Source organism: Macadamia integrifolia, chromosome 7, assembly GCF_013358625.1.
Source record: "Macadamia integrifolia cultivar HAES 741 chromosome 7, SCU_Mint_v3, whole genome shotgun sequence".
NCBI lineage: Eukaryota > Viridiplantae > Streptophyta > Magnoliopsida > Proteales > Proteaceae > Macadamia > Macadamia integrifolia.
In genome coordinates this window covers 7,111,136-7,132,330 of record NC_056563.1, presented here as the reverse complement: position 1 = coordinate 7,132,330, position 21,195 = coordinate 7,111,136, and the positions used below count along the sequence as shown (strand labels likewise).

At 40.7% G+C, this 21,195-nt stretch overlaps 1 protein-coding gene across 2 annotated transcripts in view; it reads right to left on the bottom strand.

The window, feature by feature from the left end:
• LOC122084535 (histone-lysine N-methyltransferase ASHR1) overlaps positions 1 to 21,195 on the bottom strand; it is a 52,345-nt gene that overhangs the window by 10,208 nt on the left and 20,942 nt on the right. The window contains exon 3 of one of the 2 annotated variants that reach the window (XM_042652844.1): positions 5,861 to 5,995. The exons of the other annotated variant lie outside the window; for it this stretch is intronic. Coding sequence (XP_042508778.1) covers positions 5,861 to 5,995 — 135 coding nt within the window. The remainder of the gene's footprint in view (positions 1 to 5,860; positions 5,996 to 21,195) is intronic. 2 annotated transcript variants of the gene reach the window in all.

Below are 21,195 nucleotides of genomic sequence, written 5' to 3'. Positions count from 1 at the left end.
GGGGAGATGATGGTTGAAGGGAGGCCCCCAAGAGACAACAATAAGTGTTTATTGGGGAGTCTAAAACTGGACGTTGACGAAGGCAACTGAGCTTGGAGCTGACATCGAAGTAGTTGGATTTCCAAATCTTGTCAAAAAACCGGGAGTTGGAAGTCTATCTATAATAATTATGCTCCATCCAAATATGGCTGATCGTGGCTTTGACAGCGAGCTTCCCAACGGAATCACAGATGGTAGGCCCACCATAGGTTATGTCAATCCATATCCATTTCTAGATAAAGGAAGGATTCTTCTGCGGGACGGCCAGTAGGAACCAAGGACTTTCCAAACAAAGGAAAAGGTGAAGGGATAAGAGAAGAAGAGATGGTGACCATCTTCGGTGCCATTCCAACAAAGAAACAATAGGCAGGAACTTAAATATGCCAGTAGAAAAGAAAAGACTGGATGGGGAGGCAGTTGGGCAAAGCATGTCAAGCTGAAGTTATAATGCGGAATATGACCTTTAAACCAAATAGTCTTATGCCAAGGCATGAGGGGCCCTTTAAACTGGATGAAATCCCAAGCGGAAGCAGAGGAGAATGATCCCTCAAGAGAGGGAAGCCAGATAACCTTATCTTCTTTACCACGATGACCAGGAGGGATAGGGAGAAGGGAGGACCAAAGATCAACAAGGGGAGGGGGGGGAAGAAGGGGGGACCACCCACTATTCGAAAGAATGGAGGCAACAATGGCTATTCTACTCTACCCAGAGGAGTAGATAGACCTGGGAGAGAAAAGAAAGCAGAATACCAGAGGGGTGTCAGGGGTCCATCCAAAGGGAGGTGGAGGACTCATCTTCAGTGAAGTAAGAAACGGCGCGCATGGCAGTAGGCCTAAAGCTAAGGATTTTGCGCCAGGGAGAAAGTCCAAAGAGAATCATTTTTGAGAAGGTAGGAGAATATCCAAGAAACCCAAATGCTTTTGTGCTTAGACTCACCAATCTTAGTACAGAATTATGGTTTGCATATGCTTAATTTTCAAAGTAAGAGATGTCCACATGAAGCCAAATTAATCCCTCCATGTTATTTGGAGAATACCACTACATGATGATGTGAACAACATACAATCCCAGTGAATTAGTTGATGCACTTAATCCCAATCATCAAGGTTTGATACTTCCACTTCTACTACGTCCAGAGAGAAGCAGCTAGACAGATGTCTATAGTACAGCTAAATATAGAAAATCAATGCCTATATAAAAAGGAATGGCTCCGATTCCATTAGGTGGACCATGATATTTTTAAGGATGTGGATGAAGTTTTTTGTGTCTCTGTTTTGACTAATTTACAGATGTGGATGCTACTCGTAAGGATGTGGATGATGTTTACTACTATGTCTCTGTTTTGACTATTTACGGATGTGGATGCAATTTTTGGTATTTGAGACTTTAAAATATGATATGCATTGTTTATGTTTACCAGATGTCTTCCACTGAGACCCTAATGGCTAGATGCGATATTTGCAATGCGTTATGTAATAGATTCATAACAAAGCAAGGTCCTAATATTGATAGAGAATACTTCAAATGTCCAAACATTACACTTTTTCATGTGGGTGGATGAATTTTGATTATGTGAATGTGGAAAAAGACAATGTGATGTACGTGTCGCAAAAACCGAAGCAAACTATAGCCAAAGATTCTTGTGTTGCCCAAAATCAACTGGGGTATCACTTTATACTTAAATTGATGCTGAGTTGCGTGATTGTGAAAAATAATGTCCTACTACACTTTAAAATAACCTTTGTGTTTGACCACCAGGTCCACGATCGAGGTTGTAAATTTTTCAGATGGATTAGTGCTAATATCAGGCCTATAATAATACCAATCTTAGCTCTCATTCAACAGATTGTGCGCGAACCTTGAACAATGAAGCTTTTTCACCTTCATCATCTCCCTCCTCTGATTTTGTCAAGGGATACTTACAAAGAGCAATACAAGGCAAGGAGGAAAACAGAAGAATTCTCAAAAGCAAGATTGAAGACTCAGAGGAGCAAGCAAGGATATTAGGGATATCCTTTATGCAGTTAACAAGTTGGACTTAAACAAAAGCAGCAAACAGTACACCCTGATGGGCCCGTTGTTTAACACATTCTATCATAGACATTTGATAGTTTTGATTGTAACAACTGATATAATGTTCTAGATAAATTTATATCGGTTAAAAAACAAACTTGTTATGGTAATGTTTACAAACTTTGAAATTTGAGAAATGGTGTTGCTGTGTTGGACCATACTGGGTTATGCCATTCTTTTGAATTAATGTCAATTTTACAATTAATGGTAACAACAATGTTTGCAAGAAACATGTAAATCCAGAAACATTTGTTATCAAACAGCTATGTGTGCAAAACAATTCCAGAAAGAAGTTTATCAAACACTTTTTTTCAACAAAAAAATCCGTTTTTGGAATGGGGAAAATTGTTTCTGCTGTTTCTAGACACAGAAACAGCATAAATGTTATCAAACGGGCCCTCACTGCATATGCGATGTTTGGCCGAATATCGGATAGATAAATAAGTCGCCCAACCAATCGTTGATCCTTACTTTTGAGATGAGTACTAGCCTCAAGAGGAGTATCTGCAGGCTTGCACCCTAACAGCCCCATCTCTGGAAGAAGATCCAAAGCATATTTTCTTTGAGAAAGAAATATACCTCTAGCAGATCAAGCCACTTCAATGCTGAGAAAGTACCACAACTTCCCCAGCTATTTAATTTCAACCTCCTTGCCTAAATAAGCCTTCGTCTTAGCTATTATAGTAGAATCACTGTCGATGACAATGATGTCGTCAACATATACAATGAGAATAGTAATGTGATTACGAGAACGCTTGATGATAAGTTCCGCATCAATGATATGGTTCTTATAAAGCTTCGGCTAGAACGACTGAAGACCCTTCGAGGAACACATGAGAAATTGGTCAGTCGTTTTGAAGGTCCCTTTCCCATCTTTAAATGGATTAGTTGAATCCCTTATCAAGTGCAACTACCCATCTGACTCAAGCAAATGCATCCATTCTAGTTGTTGAAGCCTTAGCATGCTCTGATCCATACGCCCCATCTCGAAACCTCTCAAAGCACCCACTAGCAGTCTACCCAACAAGGGACACTGAGTACATTGTGGTTGAGCATCTATATTGTGGTTGAGCGTAGCATGCAAGTTCTCCCCAGAAAACCTTCAAAGATGGAATGTCAAGTAAAGTGGGAGGGCCTGCTCGAGTTAGAAGCAAGTTGGGAATCAGTCATCCTTACTCGCCTTCCCCAAAAAGATCGAAGAGTACCTTTAGAAGGAGTTGACAACCCATCAAGTCATCAACATTACAAATGGAGGAGAATGTCACGACCATTTCGTCCAGCACTGTTTGCATGGCCAGGGGTTGAGGCATAGGTGGGCCTTGAGGGCTAGCCATAGCATGAGGTGGTGCCTAATGGAATTTTTGTAATTAAATTGCAAAGAGTATGACTTTTTGGGAAGGGGGTCATGTCTCCTAGAAAACCTTTAAACGCACAAGAGCTACCTTATTAAGGAATGACCAGTTGTCAAGGAGTGTAGCTTCGGTTGCATGCCCCTATGCTTGGTGCTTGAGGCACATTATCCTACTACACACTTTGCCAGTTCGCCTAGCGTCCCCATTAGATATAGGTTGCAATTCTCTCTTTTAGTTAATGCAGTTGCTATGCCTTTCTACCATATTTGTGTGTGCTTGCACTTTTGTTCCCTTTCAGCACTCAATTTAGGCTTACTCGTGGCCATCGCGTGCTATCAAGTGCACACGTACTATTGTTCCAGTAGGCCCGTGACAACACGGCCTAGGCTTAAGGTTTTAAAACTCGATCTCGCCAACCATCTCACTATCCCAAAAAAAGGAGATCTTGTGAGATCTCGCCGAAACCTTGTATTTTTCAAGCGGTCGACTCGCTGGTAGATCTCGATGGGCATATGGCCTTTGTAGGCCCTGAAATTGTGCATTTACCCTATTTTAGCCATTCTAAACACAATGGAAACATCAGATTTGCAAAAAACAAACTCAAAATTGTACTTTGACTTCGTACCCTATGTAAGTAGTCTTCGACTCTTTGGACCTTAGGCTAGTATGCTCTATTCCACAATCCACAATCCACAATCCACATTCCACAATCAACACATGACACAACATAATCATAAGAATTTAAAAGACATCATATGTAATAAAAGTAACTCCAAATGTAGATGAGGAGGTAATATTCTCTACTCTTTAAGCTTCAATGAGTGTAGGACTGGAGATCGTCAAGCGAAAGCACCAAAGTCCTTGCTCCTTGGTGTTTTTTCTTCAAAAAAGTAGAGAGAGAGAGGCGAGATATTGGCGAAATCTCAGAGAGATTTTGAAATCTCGCTTGAGATTTGGTCGATTTTCTGCCTTGCCAGTTGCCCATCTCGCCTTTTGGAAATAACGAGATCTTAGCGGCGAGATCTCGCCGAGTTCTTAAACCATGCTAGGCTCCACTTAGAGTATAAATGGAGTATCAGGAATTCATATAAAGGGCCTTAGCCTTTTACTTCAAACACGCCTCAAACGCACTCTCTTTTGATTTTCTGAGCTCTATTCTCTCTCCTCTATGTCTCGCTTAGTTCCCCAATAATCCCTTGATATACGGAATCCCTCGAGGAGGTCTGAAATCTAGCGGACTTCAGCAAAAGCCAGCCACAGAATGAGAGAGAGAGAGAGAGAGAGAGACAGAGAGAGAGAAACTTTAGAAAATTTCAGAAGTTTTGAGAATGTCCGACAGGGAGCCAAAAAAGTCAAATTTCTCTCTCCTACCGAAGTTCACCAGAAAGCTCCAAATAGCTCCTGAAGTGCTGCCACAGAGCCGAAATACCCGGAAGTCCTCAAAACCCACTGTAGTGACATGCACAAACCCATAAGGATCTAGCTGTTACTCACTGTAGTGGACCAGCATAGACCCCATAAGGATCATTGTGTCTCTACTGCATTAGGTGGATGATGAAACATAAAATTTTCTCCCACATTGTGATTTCTCAAGAAAATGGAATTGCTTCTTCTCCTTATTGGATTCACTTACATTGACTTTCACAGATTGACCCTGTTCATGGATTGGAAGACGCTAGCTCTTGTAATTTGCCAGAATATATGGACTGAGGAACCTAAAGCATTATGGAATGAGTTAGGTCCCCAAGTCATTAATATTGAGGAAGTTAGGAAGCAGCTTTTTCCCGATAGCACCAGCCAAAAGAATTTTAAGTTCTTTTTTCTTCTAGACATTCTGGAAATAGGGAGGCCATGGTTCATTCAATCTATATGCAGCTTGGGTTCAGGACTGTATCTTCTTATTAAGGCTAGCACTGTTCCCTATTTCTTTATAACACAGAGATAGGTGTCAAAAGGACCGCGAGGGGAGGGAGGGGGGGAATCAGAGCATAGTTGTCAAGGCATCCAGGCAGCTCAGCCTGGACTGGCGCCTTGCTGGTGTCGCCTTGGATTTCTTCCACCTCGATCGCCTTGGCTCCATGATGACTATGAATCAGAGCCATTATAATGCTCCAAGTAAACAACAGAAGCAGGATAAAAATTTCCACTAGGGTTTCTAGCTTTGCTTTGCCAATGAAGCAACCAAAGTAAATCATCCCAAATCCAAATTTAGTAAAGTTTCTCATCAATAAGGTAATCCCAATGTTGGCAGCAACATAACTAAAGCCCTCAGTGAAGTGTATTTTGAAACAAATTAACTCTGAAATAGAGAACGGTTTATGCAGTAAAAGAAGCATGTATTATATAACGAAGAATTAAAGGGAAACAATAACTTCACGGTGTAAGACCAAACTACCTGCTCACTTTGCAACTTTCTCTTAAGATAGAGTCTCATCATCAAACGTATCGAAGGTGTAACAGACTTCCGTCTATCTTTACTGAGTCCTGCAAGAGCTTGGCATTCAAGCCGGTGTAACTTCCACTCTAACTTCTGCAAATGATAGAATGCAATATACTAACAATTTTGAAAAGAGAAGATCCATAATCTCAGAAGTTCTACATGCCAAAGGGAGTCACAGAAATCATGTGAAAACGGAATCATTAGACTTTGTTTCTCATAGCAATAGAAATGAACACATCACAGATGTGACATAGGACTAGTGTCAGAATAACCCGATTATTTTTAAAAATATCATAACTTTGCTTTTCATAGACTTCAGAGCCCCTAATTTTTGCAAAGAACATAACTACCATAAATGCACTAGGTTTCAACATGGCATAGATGATTAGAGGGAACAACTTTTTTAGGCCACCCAGGGATCTATAGGAAATAGAATAGAAAGGTCTTTGATAGCGAGACAAGGGTCAAGGTATCTCTGTAAGAAATATTATGCATCAGGCTGCATTTAAATTATTCACTTGAGGGGCCCAAGCCCGGATAAAGGAGGGATGGTGAGTCACGTTGGCAGTCAGCACTACAAAAACTTTAGCCAAACCCTTTTGCATGGATTGTAGGAGTATAACTTTTTAACCTTATGCTAGGGAGTTCCTAGAAGCGACGTGTTGCACTATGAGTTGGGGGTAGATGAAATTTGGAAAGTGAGCAAGGGTTAGCTGGGGCATCCCTTGTAAGTGATACATAGTTCTATAGCTTTGCTACCTTGAGTTTTAGCTCCTAGTTTGAACAACGATCAAGTAGTCCCCTAGTTGGCTGCCTTGATTCCCTAGTCACATCAGCTAAGCATAAGTAAGCGATTGGCTGCCGTGACGAGTAGGCAAGGTGATGTAGGAGGATACCTAGACAACTAGGCTTCCTACAAGTATTACCCACGTGGACAGATGTAGACTCACTAGGGCTTAGAATAGGGCTGGGATTAACAAAGAACAGCACAATACATTAATTAGCATGCATGAATTAGAGGACTATCAAACAGAGTAGCAGCAATCAATACTAATCTAGAAAGAAAAGCATATAAACTACCTGGCCGCAAGTGGGGAATATGGGGAAGGGTACATGGCAACATAATGTAGATAGGCACAAGTCGATTCAAGAATTCAGAGAGTAAGTATCACGCTCTTCCTTAAATCATTCAACTTCTAAAGAAATCAACAGAATTCTTAATCACAGAAAATCGAGTATGAAAACAGCAGTATGTAAGTTCAGCAGGATAAAGGTATAATAGCAACAGTAACAGATTTTAAGCACAGCAGGATAATTCTAAAGGACAGAAGGAAATAATAATGGCTGAACAGAGGTTAAAATTCAGACTTCAGTAGGATCAACAAGGAGGCAGTCAACAGTCAAGGAAGGGGGCTGGGGCGGAGGTTTACTTACCTTAACGCTGTCCAATTCTGAGGAGAAAAGGAGAAGTCGAAGTCCTCCCAAACAGAGGTGCAGTCCACCTTATTTGACGAAGGAGAAAAGTCCAACTCGATGGTGTAGTGTTCAGCAGCAGCCCAGTTAGTGATGAGACCAGCAGCAACCCAGATGGGGTCTATTCGATGGAGGAGACCTTCAGTTACTGTGAACAATGGCTGCAACAGGGCAGCAGCAACAGAGAGAAACAGTGGCAGCGAAAGAGAGAGATGAGAAGAGAGGTTAGCGAGAAAAAGAGGGGAGGGGCAAGATTAGAAACGAGAAGAGGGAGAGGGCAGCAAGAAGGATGAATCGTGGGGGGGGAGGGGGTTGGGAGCTTTCTTCTCTTTCAAATTTCTTCATTCATTAAGTTCCATCGTGGCCAATGGCCATTACATAAATAATAGGAAAATTACTAAAAAAGGAAAAGGCTAATCTAGAAACATAATTTCAGAAATAAAGAAGTTTCCTAAAAAAAACAAATAGGAAATAAGATAGTTTCTTACTTAATTCAAATACTTAAATAAATAAGATACTATGGAATAAACTACTAAAATAACAAGATCATCAGTGGGGCCCACAAAATCTGGGCTATAGGAGAGAGAGAAAGAGACCAGCGATAGTCTCTTTCCTCATTCTCACGGTGGGGTACTACAGCAGCCTTCTTTCTCCTTTCTTCTAGTCTTCCTTCTTCTTTCTTCTAGCTTTCCTCCAGCCAGATGGAGTGCTCATGTGGCTGGGCCTCGTGCCTACACCGCTGGTATACATAGATGTCCCCATCAACTCTCCCCGGCTTGGAAGAATTCACCTCCGGTGAATTATGGCTCATGTAGTACTCAAGCAGATCCGGGTTGAGTTGTTGGATTTCTTGCATTGTGATCCAAGTGTTGTCAATTTCTGGACATCCACGCCATTTGACCAAGAACTCTCTGGAAACTCCTGTGTGTGTGGATACAATCTTCTCATCAAGGATTTCTTCAACTTCTTTAGTTCTCCTCGTGTCCTTACGTATAGGTGGTAAGGAGGTTGGGGGAAGTGGCTGGGTTGGTTCAGCGGTATCATCAAGGGTGAAAGGGAAGTCCTCAAGGTCATCAGGATAGAAAGGGGTAATGGTGGAGGCACCATGGTATGGGACAAGATCTTCCACATTAAAAACATTGCTGATTTCCATATAAGTTGGTAGATCAAGGATATAGGCATTGGCACTTATCCTCTTAAGAACCTTGAATGGACCTGTGCTGCGAGTATGTAGTCTGTTCGTTTTTCCCCTCACAAAACGTTACGGCTTGATTCTAACCATCACCTTTGACTTGCATTGATCATTGCTCAGTGCTATCTGCCTTTTTATACCTGCATGCAAATCATGTATGTGCTGAGCAAAGGACTCGGCTGATGGGGAGGTTCTAGAACTGGTCACAATTGGGATAATGTCTATGGGTGCCCGAGGCTGATATCCTGAACAAATCTCAAAGGGTGGCAGACTAGTGGTACGATTCTTAGAACTAGTATATGCAAACTCAGCTTGGCTAAGGACACGATCCCAACTGGTAAGGTGTTCTCCTATGAGGCATCGCAATAAATTTCCTAAGCTCCTATTGACAATCTCGGTCTGGCCATCGGTCTAAGGCTGGAAAGCGGAGGAGAAACGGAGCTTCGTGCCCATCATCTGCCATAGGGTTCTCCAAAAATGACTGGTGAACTTAACATCCCTATCGGACACTATGGTGAGGGGCAACCCATGGTACTTGACAACTTCATTAAAGAAAAGTCTGGCTACTATAGATGTATCAAAGGTCCTAGAGCATGGGATGAAATGGGTCATCTTTGAGAAACGATCTACAACCACATAAACTGAATCATGGCCTCTCAAAGTTTTTGGTAGACCAAGCACGAAATCCATGCTAAGGTCTTGCCACAGGGCATGGGGAACGGATAGGGGAGTGTACAAACCCGTATTCTGCTTTGGCAGTTTGGCAGTTTGGCATGTCCTACACTGACTTACAACTCTAGCAACATCCCTCTTCAATCCTGGCTAAAAGAATCGGTCATCAACGAGGGTGATGGTCTTATCTCGACCGAAATGGCCAGCGACTCCCCTAGCATGCAATTCCTAGATCAGGAAATCTCGGAGTGAAGTCCTGGGAATGCACAACTTGCTTCCTTTAAAAAGGAAGCCCTCCCTAAGTAGGTAGTCCGAGCGATTGACTGGGTTGCCTTCACTCAAGGAAGCGAACGGTTCACTAAAATCAAGATAGGTGGGGTATTGGTCCTTGACTCGCTCTAACCCTACAACCTCTACACTCATTTCCTGGAGTAACACACTAGCCCGACTCCTTGCATTGGTGCGACTGAAGAACATGTTCACCCGGCTCAGTGCATCTGCAACAGTATTCTCGACACCAGGTCTGTGCTTGAGTACAAAAGTGTACTTTTAGAGAAATTCAACCCACTTGGCATGTTTCTAGTTAAGTTTCTTTTGGGCACTCAGGTATCTCAGAGCCTGGTGGTCAGAGAATAGCACGAATTCTTGCGGTAAAAGGTAATGTCGCTAATAGCACAATGATTGGACAACCGTATAGAATTCCTTGTTGTATGTGGAATATCGTTGCCTAGTTTCATTAAGTTTCTCACTAAAATAGGCAACAGGGTGGCCCTCTTGTCTTAGGACACCACCTATTCTAATACCAGATGCATCGCAATTCACTTCGAAGACCTTAGAGAAATCTAGGAGTCGCAGGACTGGAGCTTCAGCCATAAGCTTTTTAATCTCATTAAAGGCCTTCGTAGCACTCTTAGTCCATTGAAACTCCTTTTTTATGCAATCGGTGATAGGAGACTTAATGGAATTAAACCGGTAGATGAACCTCCTGTAGAAAGTGGCTAAGCCATGAAAGCTTCGTACCTCATGGACATTAGTAGGCTCAGGCCACTCTACAATCGCTCTCACTTTCTCAGGGTTAGCAGACACTCCATGAGTTGACACAACAAATCCTAGGAAGATGACTTGATCACTCATGAAGGTGCACTTCTTGAGGTTGACATAGAGTCTCTTATAAGAGCACATGAAAAACCTTCTGTAAGTGATCCAAGTGGGAAGACGGGGTCTTACTATAGATGAGGATGTCATCAAAGTAAACCACTAGGAACTTGCTAATGAATGGTTGAAACACTTGATTCATTATCCTCATGAAGGTGCTAGGTGCATTTGACAAGCCAAAAGGCATGACTAACCACTCAAAAAGGCCATCCTTCGTCTTGAAGGCTGTCTTCCACTCATCTCCAAGCCTAACCCGAATTTGGTGGTACCCGCTCTTGAGATCAATCTTTGAGAAGATCGATGAGTTGGCCATCATATCCAACATGTCATCAAGCCTAGGGATAGGGAACCTATACTTGACGGTGATCTTATTGATGGCCCTACTATCAACACACATACGCCAGGTGCCATCTTTCTTTGGCGTGAGCAAGGCAGATACTGCACATGGGCTAAGGCTCTCCCTAATGAATCATTTTCTGCAACAATTCATCCACTTGCCGCTTGCATTCGGCATGCTTTTTGGGATTCATTTGGTAATGGGGTAAGTTCGAGAGAGAGGACCCTGGAACTAAGTCAATAATGTGTTGGATGTCATGCATAGGTGGTAACTCATTGGATGGTTCCCCAGGGAATAACCTCTCAAATTTCCTCAATAAGGGTTGTACTTCTCTAGGAGCCTTAGGAGCCTCAGTGAATAAGCGTGACCTATCGGTATTACTCTGTATGGCAACTAGAGCATAAATCACCCCTGACTCCTGACACTCTCTTTCAAATTGATGTTGATTTAAAATGTTGAGTGCTTTGGTGGGGGTGTGTTTGGATGTACTTCCCTTGTGTTCTGGAACCCTTACTTCCTTAGGGGCACTGCGTGTCAGACTAATTTTCTTCCCTTTGAACTCAAAGACATAGGTGTTAGACTTCCCATAATTGGTGACATCCCGGTCATATAACTAGGGTCTACATAGGATGATGTGGGCAACATCCATCTCTAGGACATCACACCACGCTCGATCCTCATATCCTGCAAAGTGTAAGGGAACTAAACACCTCAGATTAACGGGGATGGTGGACTGATCTACCCAGGCAACCTTATAAGGTTTGGGGTGGGGTTCAGGTTTGAGGCCCATTCGAGCAACAACGCTCTTGGCGACCACATTCATGCAACTCCCGCAGTCTATGGTGACACGGCAGTTCTTTCCCTAATGACGTGTAAGTGATGAAAATATTAATTCTCCGCCAATCATCGCTACTCTTAGGTTGTGAGACCATACATCGCACAATACCGAGCTTGAGGCTTATGGTCCTGAAATTAGGAGTTTGCTCTCCCACATGAAGGTTCCTATTGGGACACTCTCTGGAGAAATGACCAAACCCGCGACACTTGAAGCACTGTTGTTGCCCACTACTCTTGGGTGCTCCCAAAATTCCTTTACCCCTGTTGTCAAATTGACGCTGTGGTGCAGCAAGGGGTTTTAGGAATCCAGTTTAGCCTTGGGGTGGTTTTCTAAATTGGGACTCCCCAGCTTGGAAGCTCTTCCTCTGAGAATAAGTTCTCATGGAGGATTCCACCTTAAGAGCTATCCTGAAGGCCTGTGGAACGTCTCGCACCAGGTGGGGTGCCATACGAGACTGAATTTCGGAGTTGAACCCGATAAGGAATCCGGATAGTGTCTGCTCAACATCCTCCCGAATACGGCTTCTAATCTTCAATTCATTAAACTTGCTCATGTATTCGGTCACAGTTAACTTTCCTTGCTTCAGGGTATTCATTTCATTCAATAACTGGAGCCTATAAGTGATAGGCAAAAATTCCCTCTTAAGCCTCTCTTGCATTTCTACTCAGGTGGTGATTGGCTCAAGTCCTAGGTGGTCCTCCTGGTACTCTAGGTCTGTCTAGAAGTCCTGGGCAGCTCCAATAAGCTTGAACTTAGCAAATCGGTAGTGGACTTCCTCTGGCATATCGTAGAAATCGAAGTACTTATCTATCTGCTTAATCCAATCCAGAAGGATCCTAGCACCAATCTGACCATCATAGGTAAAGGCATCTACCTTAATCATCCATCTGACATCAAAGCCCCTATCATGATGCTCATAACCCTCATCATCTCCATATTGGGTTTAGCGTCTTGGCGGTGGGCCTCGACCCCTACCCCGATCCCTACCATGCCCTAGGCCTTGGAAGTTATCCCCTATCTGGTCATAACCATCAGCTTGGTTATTCTCTTTACTTCCTCAGGGTTAGGGCCTCTATCCCTAGATTCAGTGCCAGTTGTGTTACGGCCTTGCCGTCCATAAAGGTTTTGGGCACTTGTCTCGAGGGCAGCCAACTTATCAGTAAGGGTTTGGAGATGGGCAGCTTGTGTCTCCTGTATAGCTTGGACAACTTTCATGAATTCAGCCAACTGCTCAGGTTGGATGGAGGTGCTAGGAGGGTCAAACATATCCTGGTATGCTCTACCGCTACGAGTGGACATAAAGAGATGGGCAGCCAAGGTACGGTTGCCACCAAAGACTCAAGGTCTACTCAGAATCTCCAATTGAGACAAGTAGTTAGCCCTCTCAATCTTAAGGTAAGAAATCTCCCTCTCAAGTATGTACTTTTGGAGGGAATAGCGTCCAATGCTATTTGGTCCCGCCAACTTAAGGAAGAAAAGGGTGTCCTCTAATCTATGGTAACGCTCTCTTAACTCAAACTCGACTATGGATAGATTGTGACAGAGAGTAGACCTCAAAAAGTAAGACATGCAAACAAGGGACAGCAGTACCTAATTACCCTAAACCAAGACAAAACCATTCTCTGATACCAAGATGATGTAGGAGGATACCTAGACAACTAGGCTTCCTACAAGTATTACCCACGTGGACAGATGTAGACTCACTAGGGCTTAGAATAGGGCTGGGATTAACAAAGAACAGCACAATACATTAATTAGCATGCATGAATTAGAGGACTATCAAACAGAGTAGCAGCAATCAATACTAATCTAGAAAGAAAAGCATATAAACTACCTGGCCGCAAGTGGGGAATATGGGGAAGGGAACATGGCAACATAATGTAGATAGGCACAAGTCGATTCAAGAATTCAGAGAGTAAGTATCACGCTCTTTCTTAAATCATTCAACTTCTAAAGAAATCAGCAGAATTCTTAATCACAGAAAATCGAGTATGAAAACAGCAGTATGTAAGTTCAGCAGGATAAAGGTATAATAGCAACAGTAACAGATTTTAAGCACAGCAGGATAATTCTAAAGGACAGAAGGAAATAATAATGGATGAACAGAGGTTAAAATTCAGACTTCAGTAGGATCAACAAGGAGGCAGTCAACAGTCAAGGAAGGGGGCTGGGGTGGAGGTTTACTTACCTTAACGCTGTCCAATTCTGAGGAGAAAATGAGAAGTCGAAGTCCTCCCAAACAGAAGTGCAATCCACCTTATTTGACAAAGGAGAAAAGTCCAACTCGATGGTGTAGTGTTCAGCAGCAGCCCAGTTAGTGATGAGGAGACCAGCAGCAACCCAGGTAGGATCTATTCGATGGAGGAGACCTTTAGTTACTGTGAACAATGGCAACAACAGAGAGAAACAGTGGCAGCGAAAGAGAAAGATGAGAAGAGAGGTTAACGAGAAAAAGAGGGGAGGGGCGAGATTAGAAACGAGAAGAGGAAGAGGGCAGTAAGAAGGATGATCCGGGGGGGGGGGGGGGGGGGGGGGGGGGTTAGGAGCTTTCTTCTCTTTCAAATTTCTTCATTCATTAAGTTCCATCGTGGCCAATGCATGGTTTTAAGTATCGGTGTGTATCGTGCCGTATACGTATCGATATCGGTAGGCATCGGCACGATACATACCGATACGCTACAAGGAATTTTGGGCCCTCTTTTGTGTATCGGTAGTACCGTATCATGCCGTACCGATACACACGATACTCTACGATACGAACTTTTGAAAATATGAAAATTCCCGTGAGTATCGGTACCGTATTGGTACGTATCAACTGTATCGTACAGTATTGAACCGATACGGTACGATACGGTACGATACGGCTACTTAAGTGTGAATGTGTCTTTTGTTGTTTGAAACAAACACTTCAAACTCTCACCAACAGTTTTCTATATTTCTCTTCTTTCTTCCCTTTTGATTCACACACCTTTTTGGAGACTCAAATGGTAGATTGAAAGAAACATTGTGGAAGTGAATGGTTCAAAGAAGGAGAAAAACATAATCCAAGAAGAACCTTGAACTTGAAAGTTGAAAGTCTTGAATAGTAAGTTCTTGAATCTTTACCCACTTTTTTCAACTTTAACCTTAGATTTTCAAGTTTTTTTACAAATCTAAGGTTCATCATACTTAGAATCACATTTTGTGCATCATTATTACATGAAATCATTCGATTTATAAGAATTTTCACACTTTTTTCAAGAGAAAATGAGGGTTCAATTTTTTTCAAATTTCTTAGATCTACTCATGCTCAATGGTTAAAAATGTTTAGATTTTTAATATGTTATGTAAAAACAAGCGTTCTACAACTTCCATGGAAATTTTTGATTTTTCTCAAAAAAAAATATTTTCTTAATTTTTTTTATTCCGAAATTAATTTTAGAAAAAGAAAAATCCCAAAAAAAAAATTTTTTTTTTTTAGAAAATTTAGTTAATTCAACTCTTAAAAATAATGTCATAACTTATAATTACTAAATACATGATTTCAAATGAAACCCACATTTTTTTCCCCAAAAAAGTGAGGGTTTCAAATTTTTTTATTTCTTAGATCTGCTCAAATATATTGGTCCACACTTTGTTGATTTTTTATATGTTCTTTAAAAACATTTAATCTACAACTTCTATAAAAAAAATAATAATAATAATAATTTTTCTAAATAGTTTGTATTTTTTTATTTTTTATTTCGAAAATTAATTTAAAAAAAGAAAAATACTAAAAAAATACAATTTTTTTATAAAATTCAGTTCATTTTAGTTTAAAAAATATATATAATTCACTTGGCCAATGACCATGATGTAAAATTAGATGCACAATTTTTTCTAAAAAAAGTGTGCATTTCAAGTTTATGTAAATTTGAAAAAATACAAAAAAATCTTTTTTTTTCTTTGGATGCATCTCATTTTAGTTTTTTAAAAAATGCTATTATGTACTAAATACTAAATCAATAAATATGCATATTAACATTCATTATGTATCTTTGTAGGAAGATGGCACCTAAAGAACGAACTAGGGATATTGGATGGGCTATAGCCGAGAAAGTACAAGGCAATAGGTTGTGTACAAAATGCAATTATTGTGATACTATCCACCTAGGAGGTGGAATTACCAGACATAAACAACATTTGGCTGGAGGATTTTCTAATGTTGCCAAATGTAACAAGTGCCCAGATGAAATAAGCAAAGCAATGAGGAAGCACTTAAGGGGAAGTAGAGATAAAACAAAAAAAACTGTTGAAGAAGATGATAGATTGGTTGAGAATCTAAGGGATCATGAGGATTATGAAGGATCTGATATGGAGGCAGAGGATGAAGATCAACAGCTTGCACGAACGATGCATATTTAAAGGGAGGAAGCAAAAGAAAAACAATGGATAGCAGAACAGCTGAGAAGAAGTCAATCCATAGGACCTAGGCGTGGTGGCCCGCTGATTTATGAACAAGGTTCTGACTCTAGAAGTCGTCCAAGTGTAGATATTGGAGGCACTGTGAAGGGCATGTTTAACAAATTTGCCTCTGGTGGTAAAGGTAAGGGGAAAATGAGCCCATAAATTAGAGATATGAGAGATGAATCATATAAACATCATGATGAAGGGCAATAAGGATTGAAGAGGCTTTCCAACCAAAAACATTGAATAAGAAAATTGGGAAAGCAATCTCTAGGTGGTTCCACAGTTCTATGATTCCACCTCACAAAGCTAAAGATCCGTACTTCAAGGCTATGGTCAAGGAGATTTAGACATGTGGAAAAAATGTGAAGCCACCCACACCCCATGAAATTGCAGGGCCATACTTAGATACTATTGTGAAAGAGGTGGATGAATACACTGAAGAGTTTAAATACAAGTGGCCTGAATATGGAGTGACCATCATGTGTGATGGGTGGAGTGGACCGACGAGGATGTCCATCATCAATTTTCTGATATATTGTGATGGGAAAACAACATTCCATAAGTCTTTCAACGCATTCTCAGATATCAAGGACTCAATGTATTTGTTTAAACTACTGGATGAAGTTGTTCAGGAAGTTGGGCCAGATTATGTTGTCCAGGTTGTGACTGATAATGCCTCCAATTTCAAAAAGGCCGGTACTTTACTTATGGTGAAGTATCCCACCTTATACTAGACACCTTGTGCAGCCCATTGTATTGATTTGATGTTCAAGGACATTGGTGAAATGAACACAGTGCAGACATTGGTTTCTGATGCCAAGATAATCACCAACTTCATCTACAATCACAGCTGGGTGTTAGCATTGATGAGAAAGTACACAAAAGGTGACTTGGTGAGGCCCGCAGCAACAAGGTTTGCAACAAATTATATTGCACTTGATAGTATTCAAAAACGGAAGGAATGGCTAGTTAAGTCATTCACCTCTAATGAGTGGTTCAGTAGTAGATATGCAACCACTGAAATTGGAAAAACTATTCAAGACCTAATCACCTCAACAAAGTTTTGGGAAAGGATATACCGATTTACTAAGATTATGCAACCACTATTTGTGATACTTATAGTTGATGGTGATAAGGCACAGACGATGGGAAATATAGTGCATTGTATGAAAGTTGTCAAACAAAAAATAGAAGAGGAGAACCCAAAGTCATTTAAGGCATTTTTGAAGATTATAAATCGTCGATGGGAAAATAATTTGGTTCAAGACCTTCATCGGGCAGGTATTTTCTCAATTAAATTTATAAGTTACTTTATTAGTAATTTAATATATTTAATCGTTAACAATAAGTGATATGTAACAATGTCAATGTGCAGCCTATTATTTGAATCCGGATCTGCACTACAAGAACAATTTAAGGTTTAGGAAAGATTTGATGGAATCTTTGAAGGATGTTATCAACAAGTTAGCTCCTAATATTGATTCGGCCAAAGATGCAGGTAAAGAGGTTAGTAGTCTACTAAACTTACATATTGAATCATTGATTAATATTCAATACATTGAGTGGCATATTAATATGTTAATACATGTATAAGTGAAGTAATTCTGAGAGGCCACTCAAAGGTTTGCTGATCATTTAGCTATCCGTGCTAGAGGAACACAACGCCCTAGTAATTTAGGCTTAATCAGCTATCCTTGTATTTCAAATTTATTTCAAACTCCTAATGTTGTAATTATTTTGTACAGCTGATTGGTGGATGAACTATGGATGGAGCGCTCCAAACTTGAGGCCAATCACAATGAAAATATTATCATGCACGGCATCCTCAAGTGGTTGCGAACGTAACTGGAGTACGTTCGGATTGATACACACCAAACCTCGTAATCGTCTGAGTTATGAGAAGCTGGAGAAGCTAGTGTATGTGCACTACAACATGAAATTGAAGATGAAATATTTAGAATTGGAGAAATCAGGGGATGATATTGATGTCAACCCAATTGACATCACCCACATACTCGACGAGGAAGATCCAGTTAGGGGATGGATTGAGGAGACTGAAAATGTTTTAGTGTTGGACAAATTATCTGAAGATCGATAAGAAACCACACCTTATCCCATTATAGATGACCTCATTAGAGATATAAATGAAGATTTTAAAAATATTGTTGATGATGAAACCCAAGCACCATTAGCTATGGAAGAGGATGATGATAGCTCCAATGATGGCGATATTAGGAGGACGAGATCAGGTGCTACATATAGTGTAACTCAACCAGATAGTGATGATGATGATCAAGACAAGGATGGTGCTGTTGCTGCTGATGATGATGATGATTATGATTATGATGGTGGTGGTGGCAGTGGTGGTGACGGTGGTGGTGGTGGTGGTGGCCAAACTTATGTACCACTACATATCACAGAGGAGGCTGCATTTACACATGCAACCCAAGATAGTCATCATGGTGCTCGCACACAACCAAAGTCTAATAGTCGGAGGGGTAGGCGATCCCACAATCCGAGTGCTACTGATGCATTGATGAGTAGCATGGAGTCAATGTGCATTAGTTCAGATATTGCTGGTTCCTCATCCGGACATGGACACCATGTATCTTTAGATGCATCTTCAGCCTATGGATATGGGACTTATGTAGGACAATCATTTGCCAATCCAGAGCAGTATAGAAGTTCAGAACATGTTGGTTCCTCATCCAGACACAGACACGGACACGGACACCATGTATCTTCAGGTGCTTCTTCAGGCTATGGATATGGGACTTATGCAGGACCAACATTGGCCACTTCTGAGTAGTACAGAAGATTCTACAATGAATGGGAGACCCACTACCATAAATATTTCGACTGGAGTAAATATTATGCCTATATTCGACAAGTGCAGAACATCATCGTAGTTGCTCCTATTGAAGAAGAAGGTCCTAGCCAAGGATTTGAACCACCACGACACTCCTCATGGCACTCATCACAGTGGCAATGGCAATGAGGAAATAAAAACTGTAAGAAACTCAAACCTCATCATTTTGAACATTTTCAACTCAATATATTTGTCTATCAATACGATACCCTCTACTTAAGTATTTATGCATTCTACATGTTATATATAGCTTTTTTTAACTTTTTTTTATGCAAAAAAAGCATAAAAATGTGTTCCATATCCATTTATGTGCGTATCTTTCGCTTATCTCCGATACGATACGATACCCTCCGATACGTATCTTAATTTTGACCGACCGATACCGATACTTTAATCCTTGGGCCAATGGCCATTACATAAATAATAGGAAAATTACTAAAAAAAGAAAAGGTTAATCTAGAAACATAATTTCAGAAATAAAGAAGTTTCCTAAAAAAAAACAAATAGGAAATAAGATAGTTTCCTACTTAATTCAAATACTTAATAAATAAGATACTATGGAATAAACTACTAAAATAACAAGACCATCAGTGGGGCCCACAAAATCTGGGCAATAGGAGAGAGGGAGAAAGAGACCAGCGATAGCCTCTTTCCTCATTCTGACGGTGGGGTACTATAGCAGCCTTCTTTCTCCTTTCTTCTAGTCTTCCTTCTTCTTTCTTCTAGCTTTCCTCCAGCCAGATGGAGTGCACATGTGGCTGGGCCTTGTGCCTACACCGTTGGTATACATAGATGTCCCCATCACAAGGGTTCCTCACATCATGAATGAGTGAGGATAACAAAGCCAGTCCAAAAGCGTAGGATTAGATTAGCATCGTGGAACATAAGAACTTTAATAGGAAAGAGTTTGGAATTGATAGATGTAATGAAAAGAAGAAGAATTAACATAACTTGTATAAAAGAGACTAGATGGAAGTGTAAAAAAGCTAAAGAATTAACAACTTTAAACTTTGGTATACTTGGGACAATCATATTAGAAGTGGGATGCGAGTAATAGATAAAGATTTCAAAAATGATGATTCAGTGATAGGTTATTATCCATTAAACTTGTGTTAGGAAAAAAGGTAATTGACACAATTAGTGCTTACGCACCCAAATCGGATTAGATGAATATACTAAGAAACAATTTTGGGAACACGTGGATAGAGAATTCAAGGAATTAATCAAGAAGAAAAGATTATTATGGGGGGATCCAAATGGACATGTTCAAAGAGATAGTAGAGGTTATGAAAGAAATCGTGGAGGATATGGTTTTGGAGACAGGAATGAAAAGGGGACTTCAGTTTCAGATTTTACTCCGGCTAATGATATATCAATAATAAACACATGCTTTGAAAAGAGAGAAAAAAACATTTCGTAAACTTCAAAAGTGGGCAAGAATAGTAGTCAAATAGACTTCTTTCTCACCAAAAAGGTTGATTGGTTATAAGGTTATCCCACAGGAGAGTTTAACCACGCAAAATAGATTTTCTTAGGGTGAATAATAAATTTACCAAGAGAAATAAAGAAGAGCTAATATACAAGCCCAAGGGCCAAAGAAAAAAAGAAACTAAAGAAAAGAAAAGCAAAATGGCTATCAAGCCCTACTAAGCAATGGGCAGACCCTAGGAAACAACAATGAGCCTGTTCCTTGCGGTATCCCTTACAAGGCAAGAAGGGAGCACACTAAGCTTAGAGCTAACATCGAAATAGATGGCATTCCAAATTCTATCAAAGGAATGGGAGTTGGAAGTCCATCTACGAAGGTTATATTCCATCCAGATTTGGATGATGGAAGCATAGAAGGCAAACTTTCTAGCAGTGTCATAGATAGACAATCCAGAAAAGGTAATATCAACCCAAATCCATTCCCTAATGAGGGAAGCGAAACATCTCCTATTAGGCCATAAGTGACTAAGGACTATTTTCCAGACAAAGGAAAACTAAAGAAGAGGTGACTTGGGTCTTCGAAACTATTCCAACAAAGACAACAAGCAGGATGGACCTGAATATGGCGATAGAGGAAGGATTGGGTAGGGAGACAGTTGGAGAGGGCTCTCCAGGCTATGAAGTTGTGCCGAGGGGTATGGCCCTTAAAGGCTTAAACCAAACAACCTTACTCTAAGGGATAAGGAGATGGTGGGGACGTAATGTAGACTAGGATAGAGAGTCTAACCAAGTCTCAACTTCAGGATCTTTTAATCAGAAGAACAACCAGAACCAGCCCAATAAAATATCAGAAAATCATCGGTCTCAAGAGTTCAGAAATTTTGTAACTAGCTGTAGA